The sequence below is a fragment of the Oncorhynchus masou genome, unplaced genomic scaffold (genome assembly GCF_036934945.1).
Source record: "Oncorhynchus masou masou isolate Uvic2021 unplaced genomic scaffold, UVic_Omas_1.1 unplaced_scaffold_2044, whole genome shotgun sequence".
Classification (NCBI taxonomy): Eukaryota; Metazoa; Chordata; class Actinopteri; order Salmoniformes; family Salmonidae; genus Oncorhynchus; species Oncorhynchus masou.
The window spans coordinates 37501-50194 of record NW_027008532.1 but is presented as its reverse complement, the minus strand read 5'-3'; the positions used below and the strand labels follow the sequence as shown (position 1 = coordinate 50194).

At 43.4% G+C, this 12694-nt stretch overlaps 1 protein-coding gene across 1 annotated transcript in view; it reads right to left on the bottom strand.

The window, feature by feature from the left end:
* LOC135532815 (protein Jumonji-like) overlaps positions 1–12694 on the bottom strand; it is a 33736-nt gene that overhangs the window by 13043 nt on the left and 7999 nt on the right. The window contains 5 exon segments of the mRNA XM_064960247.1: positions 2744–3018; positions 3021–3144; positions 3533–3660; positions 6983–8225; positions 11733–11938. Coding sequence (XP_064816319.1) covers positions 2744–3018; positions 3021–3144; positions 3533–3660; positions 6983–8225; positions 11733–11938 — 1976 coding nt within the window.

Below are 12694 nucleotides of genomic sequence, written 5' to 3'. Positions count from 1 at the left end.
AAATAGCACCCTATTCCCTTATCCAAATAGCACCCTATTCCCTTATCCAAATAGCACCCTATTCCCTTATCCAAATGGCACCCTATTCCCTTATCCAAATGGCACCCTATTCCCTTATCCAATTGGCTAACTATTCCCTTATATAGAGTACTACTTCGATCGGAGCCCTAAGGGCCCTGGTTAAAAGTAGTGCACGCGACAGAGAATTGGGCACAATTTGGGACATAAGCTCAGATACACGACAGACAGCCGGGCAGGGACAGAGACTGAGAGCCTGTATGAATGTGCCAGGAAAATCCCTGGTTGGTTGGACGACAGTCAGTCACTGTAAGCTTTCCCACATGTGTGGAGGAGATTGCTGTATATCTTATTATGGCCCAATATATTGATTTCATATGGGTCCAGCTATGCTGGCATTCACAGACAGAATAGTCCCTACGAGCCAGGTTTAAAAAGTAGGAAGTCAAACTGAGAGATAAAACGCTATAAGTAACTGATACTACAGAAGAACTAGCTGATTCTACAGGAGAACTAACTTATACTACAGGAGAACTAACTGATACTACAGGAGAACAAACTGATACTACATGATAACTAACTGATACTACAGGAGAACTAACTGATACTACAGGATAACTAACTGATACTACAGGAGAACAAACTGATACTACAGGAGAACTAACTGATACTACAGGAGAACTAACTGATACTACAGGAGAACTAACTGATACTACAGGATAACTAACTGATACTACAGGAGAACTAACTGATACGACAGGAGAACTAACTGATACTACAGGAGAACTAACTGATACTACAGGAGAACTAACTGATACTACAGGAGAACTAACTGATACTACAGGAGAACTAACTGATACAACAGGAGAACAAACTGATACTACAGGAGAACTTACTGATACGACAGGAGAACTAACTGATACTACAGGAGAACTAACTGATACTACAGGAGAACTAACTGATACTACAGGAGAACTAACTGATACTACAAGAGAACTAACTGATACTACAGGAGAACTAACTGATACTACAGGAGAACTAACTGATACGACAGGAGAACTAACTGATACTACAGGAGAACTAACTGATACTACAGGAGAACTAACTGATACTACAGAAGAACTATCTGATTCTACAGGAGAACTAACTGATACGACAGGAGAACTAACTGATACTACAGGAGAACTAACTGATACTACAGGATAACTAACTGATACTACAGGAGAACCAACTGATACGACAGGAGAACTAACTGATACTACAGGAGAACTAACTGATACTACAGGAGAACCAACTGATACGACAGGAGAACTAACTGATACTACAGGAGAACTAACTGATACTACAGGAGAACTAACTGATACGACAGGAGAACTAACTGATACTACAGAAGAACTAACTGATACGACAGGAGAACTAACTGATACTACAGGAGAACTAACTGATACTACAGGAGAACTAACTTATACTACAGAAGAACTAACTGATACTACAGGAGAACTAACTGATACTACAGGAGAACTAACTGATACTACAGAAGAACTAACTGATACTACAGGAGAACGAGCTGATACTACAGGAGAACCAACTGATACTACAGGAGAACTAACTGATACTACAGGAGAACTAACTGATACTACTGGAGAACTAACTGATACTACAGGAGAACGAGCTGATACTACAGGAGAACTAACTGATACTACAGGAGAACTAACTGATACTACAGGAGAACTAACTGATACTACATGATAACTAACTGATACTACATGATAACTAACTGATACTACATGATAACTAACTGATACTACATGATAACTAACTGATACTACATGATAACTAACTGATACTACATGATAACTAACTGATACTACAAGAGAACTAACTGATACGACAGGAGAACTAACTGATACTACAGGAGAACTAACTGATACTACAGGAGAACTAACTGATACTACATGATAACTAACTGATACTACAGGAGAACTAACTGATACTACATGATAACTAACTGATACTACAAGAGAACTAACTGATACGACAGGAGAACTAACTGATACTACAGGAGAACTAACTGATACTACAGGAGAACTAACTGATACTACATGATAACTAACTGATACTACATGATAACTAACTGATACTACATGATAACTAACTGATACTACAGGAGAACTAACTGATACTACATGATAACTAACTGATACTACATGATAACTAACTGATACTACAGAAGAACTAACTGATACTACTGATAAGAGAAGTGTGAGCAACAGAAGATCATCATGGAGCATCAAGACAGAGATACTGGCAGTGATAAGTTGACATGAGGTGACGTGTTGTCAAAATGAGGTGTGTGTCTGATCGTGTGTGTGGCCTCTGTGCTTCTAGATGTGCAATGACCTATATTCCATGTGAGAGCAACTGAACCAGGGATATTGTAGTTCTGCCTCCAGGCACTAACAGCTATACACACTGTATTGACAGTGCTGCACTGTATTCAATCTGCCCACACACAGCTACCACAGAGCTCATTAACCAATAGACTTAACCAATCGAATATTTACACAAGCACGGTGCATGTTGTAGTGCCTCCACTATGCTTGAGTAATTATTTTGGTCCAGAAAAACTGTCTGTTGTATCACATTTGTTGTGCCAAATGTGTTGTACATCAGTTGTTCAACCTGAGTGTGTACAGGGCCAGAGAAAGAGGCCAACATGACCTACCCTGTATATACACTTGTGCTGGTCGCTAAGAAACTCTTTCTCCTCCTCTGCTCGTCCTCTTCCTCCTTTCTTCTCCTGAGAGAACAGTCTCCTCCTGCTGGACCTCAGCCACATGTCCTTCTCCTGTTTCTTCCCCTCTTTCGCTCCTTCCTCCAGGTTCCTGGGCAGGCCGTTCCTCCGGATCACCCCGTTTACCAGGCCATTCTTGGGCTCACAGCGGGGCAGCTGGAGCAGGCTCTGTTGGGAGTCATCTGAGTGGCCCTCCAGGGGCCCCTCTTCTTCTCCAGCCTCCCCTTCTCCTCCAGCACCTCCCTCTCCAGGCGGATGCGCTCAGCGGGGTCCAGGGAGTCGTAGGACAGTAGGTACTGACAATAGGCCTCCTGCAGCTTGGCCAGACGATCCTGTGGTCGGGTGGTAGGATATTATTACGTTGCAGTTGACAGTTGACAGTTGACAGGGAGGGCAGTGTTAACATCAAATGTCAAAGTGCTATACTTAGCTATGCAGCTAGCTGGGCTGGCTGTTGGTTTTCATCAGAAGTCAATCTCAAATAAAAAAGTAGGATAAAAACAAAATGACCCACTTCAGTGTAGATGAAACACTACAAGACACGGATGCCGGAAGGAATTGTTTGTTACAGAACAGCATCATGGTCAACACAAGAGGCTGAGTACCGAATGGCCCCCTATTCCCTATATAGTAGGCCAGAGCCTTATGGACCCTGGTCAAAAGCAGTCTACTATATAGAGAACGGGGTACCATGTATGCAGCCTTGAAGCAGTACCGTACCTGTGCAGTCTTGGGGATACGGAGCTGGTCGGCTAGCTTATTCCATTTCTTCATGTCGCTGACCTGCTGCATGCCGCCCATGTCGTTGATGAGCTGAAAGAACCGGGCCAGGTCCAACTCACATCCGCCTGGCAGGGAGGGAGGGAGGGGGGGGGGGAGTGAAGGAGAGAGAGGGAGGAAGAGGAGAGGGAGGATATGGAGGAAGAGGAGGGAGTGATGGAGGTTAGGGAGGGAGTGAAAGAAGGTGAGAGGGAAAATAAGGAGGAAGAGGAGGGAGTGGAGGAGAGAGAGAGAGGGAGGATAGGGAGGGAGGGGGAGGATATGGAGGAAGAGGAGGGAGTGAAGGAGGGAGGGAGGGAAAGAGGGTGAAAGGGAGGGAGTGAAAGAGGGAGGGAGGGAGTGAAGAAGGGTGAGAGGGATAGGGAGGGAGTGAAGGAGGAAGAGAGGGAGGGAGTGAAGGAGGAAGAGAAGGGAATGAAGGAGGAAGATAAGGGAATGAAGGAGGGAGGATAAGGAGGAAGAGAAGGGAATGAAGGAGGGAGGATAAGGAGGAAGAGAAGGAAATGAAGGAGGGAGGATAAGGAGGAAGAGAAGGGAATGAAGGAGGGAGGATAAGGAGGAAGAGATGGGAATGAAGGAGGGATGATAAGGAGGAAGAGAAGGGAATGAAGGAGGGAGGATAAGGAGGAAGAGAAGGGAATGAAGGAGGGAGGATAAGGAGGAAGAGAAGGGAATGAAGGAGGGAGGATAAGGAGGAAGAGAAGGGAATGAAGGAGGGAGGATAAGGAGGAAGAGAAGGAAATGAAGGAGGGAGGATAAGGAGGAAGAGAAGGGAATGAAGGAGGGAGGATAAGGAGGAAGAGAAGGGAATGAAGGAGGAAGAGAGAGAGGGATGGAGGAGGGAATGAAGGAGGAAGAGGAGGGAATGAAGGAGGGAGGATAAGGAGGAAGAGAAGGGAATGAAGGGGGGCGAGACAGAACACAGAACAAGGAGGTTAAAACAATGTTCTTTAATCCTGGTTCTGTGAAACCACATGGCTTAATAATGATTGGTTGATTTGGTGTATTAGTACTGGGCTGTTAGTGCTGGGTTGGAACAAAAGCATGCACACCCTGTGGGCGCCCATGACCAAGATAGTAGAACACAGGTTAAAATGGATATACTGTATACATCTGGGAGGATATAGAGAGGACCAACGGGGCTGATAAACATGGATTCTGAAAAAGCAGCAACATTCACTACATTTACAATAAGCTTTCAAACAAATTACAGCCAAATGTTCTAGATGAGAGGCTGTGGATGTTTGATGAATGAATGACTTGGCTCTGTTCGCCAGAACAGCCTGGTTTAGACAGCCATGATCCTGTTCCCCATTTGTCACACACCCTCACTCTCACACACACACACACACACACCACTCACTCTCACACACACACTCACTCTCACACACACTCACTCTCACACACACACACACACTCACTCACTCATTCACACACACACTCACTCATTCACACACACACACACACACACACACACTCACTCATTCACACACACACACACACACACACACACACACACACACACACACACACACACACACACACACACACACACACACATTCACTCACTCACTCACTCACTCACTCACTCACTCACTCACTCACTCACTCACTCACTCACTCTCTCACACACACACACACTCACTCATTCACACACACACACACTCATTCACTCACTCACTCACTCACTCACTCACTCACTCACTCACTCACTCACTCACACACACTGCTACTGGTCTGGGGGTTGTCAGTGTGTGTGAGAGTGTGTGTGTTTGACTGTGTGTGAGCTATACTAGTCGTTTGTGGTGTGTGTGTGTGTGTGTGTGTGTGTGTGTGTGTGTGTGTGTGTGTGTGTGTGTGTGTGTGTGTGTGTGTGTGTGTGTGTGTGTGTGTGTGTGTGTGTGTCGGGGATCCTGACAACCCCCATCTCTCCCAGTGTAATCTCATCAAAGCTGCCACCTGGCAGAGGAACTGTAATCCTTCCTCAATAGGTAAGGTCAGAATCAAGGTCTCACTTACAAACACACTAAGAGCAATCAGCAGCAGCCAATGGGCAGGATGAGAGGTGATTCAGAGGTCATGATGAGAGGTGGTTCAGAGGTCAGGATGAGGGGATCAGAGGTAATTTGGGAGAAGCCATTTAACTATAGTATAGTTCCCTCAGAAGGAAACCTTTAGCAGCACACTGAATTAACAAGAGGAAACTTCAAACTGTAAAACCTGATAGATAACCACTCTATGTAGAGTTGACATATGTGCTAGAATAAGATTAAACTGTATTAGAATAAGATGAAACTGTACTAGAATAAGAGGAAACTGTACTAGAATGTCATGAAACTGTACTAGAATAACATGAAACTGTACTAGAATGTCATGAAACTGTACTAGAATAACATGAAACTGTATTAGAATAACATGAAACTGTACTAGAATGTCATGAAACTGTACTAGAATAACATGAAACTGTACTAGAATGTCATGAAACTGTACTAGAATAACATGAAACTGTATTAGAATAACATGAAACTGTACTAGAATGTCATGAAACTGTACTAGAATAACATGAAACTGTATTAGAATAACATGAAACTGTACTAGAATGTCATGAAACTGTACTAGAATAACATGAAACTGTATTAGAATAACATGAAACTGTACTAGAATGTCATGAAACTGTACTAGAATAACATGAAACTGTATTAGAATAACATGAAACTGTACTAGAATGTCATGAAACTGTACTAGAATAACATGAAACTGTATTAGAATAACATGAAACTGTACTAGAATGTCATGAAACTGTACTAGAATAACATGAAACTGTACTAGAATGTCATGAAACTGTACTAGAATGTCATGAAACTGTACTAGAATAACATGAAACTGTACTAGAATGTCATGAAACTGTACTAGAATAACATGAAACTGTACTAGAATGTCATGAAACTGTACTAGAATGTCATGAAACTGTACTAGAATAACATGAAACTGTACTAGAATGTCATGAAACTGTACTAGAATAACATGAAACTGTACTAGAATGTCATGAAACTGTACTAGAATGTCATGAAACTGTACTAGAATAACATGAAACTGTACTAGAATGTCATGAAACTGTACTAGAATGTCATGAAACTGTACTAGAATAAGATGAAACTGTACTAGAATAACAGGATATGGAGGAACTATTTGTAGCTCCCTAAATGTCTTTGACATTAAACCTTAGTGACAGTCTTAGTCCCAAATGAAATGTTTTTTCGCTATTTAGTGCATTAATTATGACCAGGGTCCATAGGGCCCCCATAGGGCTCTGGTCAAAAGTAGTGTACTATGTAGCAAATAGGGTGCCAGTTGGGATGCACACTAAGTATCAGTCCTACAGAAATGTACCTATGAGCGGGGGGTCCTCCATGGAGATGCCCTGGGCCTGGAGGTGTTTCCTGATGCAGGCCAGCCGGAGTACATTGGGCCCCCAGCGCCGACCCAGCTTATGGATGTGCTGCACCTGGGTCACAAACCTCATGTCCTCTTTCAGCTTGCACTCTGGCCTCCAGTCCTGAGGAGGAGCCACCCTGCACAGCCCATAGCTCTCTGCCTGCCCGCGCACCGCTTCCACATACACCAGAGGGTCGTGGAACTCCTCCAGACTGGGTCTGAACACTGGCACCTCGGTTAGGGACGGTGCTGCACCTCTCTTCTCCCCACTCTCCCGCTGCCTCTCTGCTGCTTTAGGCTCTGCTGCTGGTTTAGCTGGGCTGCTGGTGCCTGGTTTCACCTTGGCTGCTGAGCTAGTGGAAGTGGAGGTGGAAGTGCCCTTGGAAGTGACATGGGAAGTGTTCTTGGAGGTGCCCTGGAAAGTTTTCTTAGAAGTAGTGTTCTTAGCTGGTGGTGTAGTATTAGCAGTAGTAGTAGTATTAGCAGTAGGGGGTATGGGCTGTGCTTGTCGGGTCAACATCAGCTTGCCAGCGGAGGCTCGTTTGGGTCTTTGCTCCGAGGAGGAAGGTCGGGATGACGTGACCTTACCAAGATGGCCGCCGGACCCCGCCACAGCCTTCTCCTGGACATTGACCTTCCTGCTGCTTCGCGTCTCCGGGGCTTTGACCTGCAGTCTAACCTTTTTGACCTCCGGCGAAGACTCCGGTGTCTCTGTTGGACTCTCCTCAGCTGGGAGCCCCAGACGTCTCTTGGAGTGTCTGACGCCCTCACGCCCCTGCAGTACCTGCTTACCGCCACATCGGCGTGGGTGAAGCTGCCCGTTGGCTCGTTGTAGGCAACACCTGCCGGCTGCCTTGTTGGATTGTACCTTCTGTTTGTTGGGAGTCTTTGCATCGCCACTTGAGAGTTTTCCTGAGTTGGAGTGTGGTGGGCGTGGGTGGCGGCGGGCACTGCCACAGGCAGAGCGCCGTTGGTTCTTCAGGGGTTGGCGAGCTTTGGAGGAGGCTCTTTTGCCCACGGTGAGTTTGGCCTCTTTGAGAAGTCTGGCTTTGGTGTAGCGGACGTGGCCCCTGGGAAGCGCTGTGGCTGCGGACTTCACAGTTCTGGACAGCAGTGGTCGGGAGGCCGGGGGCTTTTTGGCACAGGAGTTGCGTACGGTAGCTGACGATACACGCGACAGCCTGTTCACTTTTGAAACCTGCAATAGACAAGGATGATTATCAAAAATAAGTACTTTTTGGAAATCTCACATCATCATCATTTATACCTAGCTCCATCATCATTTATACCTAGCTCCATCATCATTTATACCTAGCTCCATCATCATTTATACCTAGCTCCATCATCATTTATACCTAGCTCTATCATCATTTATACCTAGCTCTATCATCATTTATACCTAGCTCCATCATCATTTATACCTAGCTCCATCATCATTTATACCTAGCTCCATCATCATTTATACCTAGCTCCATCATCATTTATACCTAGCTCCATCATCATTTATACCTAGCTCCATCATCATTTATACCTAGCTCCATCATTATTTATACCTAGCTCCATCATCATTTGTACCTAGCTCCATCATCATTTGTACCTAGCTCCATCATCATTTATACCTAGCTCCATCATCATTTATACCTAGCTCCATCATCATTTATACCTAGCTCCATCATCATTTGTACCTATCTCCATCATCATTTATACCTAGCTCTATCATCATTTATACCTAGCTCCATCATCATGTATACCTAGCTCCATCATCATTTATACCTAGCTCCATCATCATTTATACCTAGCTCCATCATCATGTATACCTAGCTCCATCATCATTTATACCTAGCTCCATCATCATTTATACCTAGCCCTATCATCATTTATACCTAGCTCCATCATCATTTATACCTAGCTCCATCATCATGTATACCTAGCTCCATCATCATTTATACCTAGCTCTATCATAATTTATACCTAACTCCATCATCATTTATACCTAGCTCCATCATTATTTATACCTAGCTCCATCATCATTTATACCTAGCTCCATCATCATTTATACCTAGCTCCATCATCATTTATACCAAGCTCCATCATTATTTATACCTAGCTCCAACATAATTTATACCTAGCTCCATCATCATTTATACCTAGCTCCATCATTATTTATAACTAGCTCCATCATTATTTATACCTAGCTCCAACATCATTTATACCTAGCTCCATCATCATTTGTACCTAGCTCCATCATCATTTATACCTAGCCCTATCATCATTTATACCTAGCTCCATCATCATTTGTACCTAGCTCCATCATCATTTATACCTAGCTCCATCATCATTTATACCTAGCTCCATCATCATTTATACCTAGCTCCATCATCATTTATACCTAGCTCCATCATCATTTATACCTTGCTCCATCATCATTTATACCTAGCTCCATCATCATTTATACCTAGCTCCATCATCATTTATACCTAGCTCCATCATCATTTATACCTAGCTCCATCATCATTTATACCTAGCTCCATCATCATTTATACCTAGCTCCATCATCATTTATACCTAGCTCCATCATCATTTATACCTAGCTCCATCATCATTTATACCTAGCTCCATCATCATTTATACCTAGCTCCATCATAATTTATACCTAGCTCCATCATAATTTATACCCAGCTCCATCATCATTTATACCCAGCTCCATCATCATTTATACCTAGCTCCATCATCATTTATACCTAGCTCCATCATCATTTATACCTAGCTCCATCATCATTTATACCTAGCTCCATCATCATTTATACCTAACTCCATCATCATTTATACCTAGCTCCATCATCATTTATACCTAGCTCCATCATCATTTATACCTAGCTCCATCATCATTTATACCTAGCTCTATCATCATTTATACCTAGCTCCATCATCATTTATACCTAGCTCCATCATCATTTATACCTAGCTCCATCATCATTTATACCTAGCTCCATCATCATTTATACCTAGCTCTATCATCATTTATACCTAGCTCCATCATCATTTATACCTAGCTCCATCATCATTTATACCTAGCTCTATCATCATTTATACCTAGCTCCATCATCATTTATACCTAGCTCCATCATTATTTATACCTAGCTCCATCATCATTTATACCTAGCTCCATCATCATTTATACCTAGCTCCATCATCATTTATACCTAGCTCCATCATCATTTATACCTAGCTCTATCATCATTTATACCTAGCTCCATCATCATTTATACCTAGCTCCATCATCATTTATACCTAGCTCCATCATCATTTATACCTAGCTCCATCATCATTTATACCTCGGTCCATCATCATTTATACCTCGGTCCATCATCATTTATACCTCGGTCCATCATCATTTATACCTAGCTCCATCATCATTTATACCTAGCTCCATCATCATTTATACCTAGCTCCATCATCATTTATACCTAGCTCCATCATCATTTATACCTAGCTCCATCATCATTTATACCTAGCTCCATCATCATTTATACCTAGCTCCATCATCATTTATACCTAGCTCCATCATCATTTATACCTAGCTCCATCATCATTTATACCTAGCTCCATCATCATTTATACCTAGCTCCATCATCATTTATACCTCGGTCCAGTATGTCTTCTCCTTCTATATCTATAGCTGCTGTACATTTCATCATTGACCATCGGTCCACGTTTTAACCTGATCATATACAGTAGTGGAACATTACAGACTTCAGATCTCCTCTCTTACTGAGGTGTAATTGATTAGTTCCACACCAAGGTGGACAGGACACCAGACAATCTGTCACCTGTTGGTTTGCCAAGGACAGGGAGAGGTTTCTGGCATCCCTCCTATACAACAGCAGATGCACAAAGGAGATCAGGGTCTGTGTCCCAAATGGCATCCTAATCTCTATATAGTTGCCTACTTTTGTCCAGAGCCCATAGGGCACCAATCAAAAGTAGTGCACTACATAGGGAATAGGGTGCCATTTGGATCAGAGACTGAATGAAGACCCAAATTGGAATGTGTTTGAAATAGCACTCATGCTAAATATTCTTAATGACGTATGTCTGCCAAGGTTATGTACATGAAGCCAGTAACTGTCAGTATTATTCCTCTGCATAAAGGTGTGTGTGTGTGTGTGTGTGTCGGGGAGGGGCTGAGCGTTGCTGGGAAGAATGAGGGAACCATCCCACTCCGCCCACCAGAGGGCATCACTGCTCCCAGTTGCCATACAGAACAACGTCACTATGTCAGCAGTGTCATGGTGGAGTTTCCACCATATTGCTTCCTTAAACCTTACAGATCAGATTGGTAAACGTTGAGGGGTTAGTTAAGGCCGAGGGGAAGGGGAAGTCTGGCTTGAGAGATAAGAGAGGTCAGCATGTCTGTAGCCAACAGGAAGCTGTACCAGGAGGACAGGAAATGTAAACCCTCCAGCAGCGACAGAATACTGGGGCCAACACTAACAGACTGGCATGCTGGCATCAGACCATTAAGATACACACTTAATCTGTCCCGAAAGGCACCCTATTCACTATATAGTACACCACTTTTGTCCAGAGCCCTATAGGCCTTGGTCAAGGGTAGTACACTACATAGAGAATATTCAATAGAGTGCCGTTTGGGATTCAGCCCAGGTACTCTCCATCCCAGCCCATCTGTGTCTCCATGGTGTACCTGCTTTGGGTGCTCCTTGTTGGGTCTGCTGTGGCGAAGACTGTGGGTGGTGCTGGAGGTCCTGGCTGGGGGTCCTGTAGAGGTCCTGTGGTTCTCCCGCCGGGCCTCTCCTCTCTCAGCCCTCTCTCTGGCCTGGATAGCCTCTCTCCTTCTGGGCCTCAGGAAGAGCTCCTTCCCCCGTAAGGACCTGCTGTGGCCATTCATCACTGGAACACAGAATGAGAACGATGAAATGCATGGACTGTTTACACTGTTTTCAACATCAGTTTTACAACTTTTCTGTTTACTCTATCCTGACATTAACCTTGAACCTGCTGTGGCCAAAGCCACATCCACACTGAATGTGTGTGCAGCTATTATTAACAAACCATAAATACCATACTAAATGGACAAACAAAAGTAGGCTAGGTATTCAAACTATGCAGAAGCTTCTCAGATAAACCATATTTCACACTTGAATAATATACGGAAGACAATGCCTAAGCTGATAACTATGATAACAGTGTCAGTCTATCTGTCAATTCAACGTCTAATCCACGTTATATATATGTGTCTATATTTGTTTTATGTCTGTTACAGTTACAGGTACATTATTATTACAAAGTAACTGTACGTTGAAGAGACTGTACGTTGAAGACTGTACATTGAAGAGACTGTACATTGAAGAGACTGTACATTGAAGAGACTGTACGTTGAAGAGACTGTACGTTGAAGAGACTGTAAGTTGAAGAGACTGTACGTTGAAGAGACTGTACGTTGAAGAGGCTGTACGTTGAAGAGACTGTACGTTGAAGACTGTACGTTGAAGAGACTGTACATTGAAGACTGTACGTTGAAGAGACTGTACGTTGAAGAGACTGTACGTTGAAGAGACTGTACGTTGAAGAGACTGTACATTGAAAAGACTGTACATTGAAGACTGTACGTTGAAGACTGTACGTTGAAGACTGTACGTTGAAGAG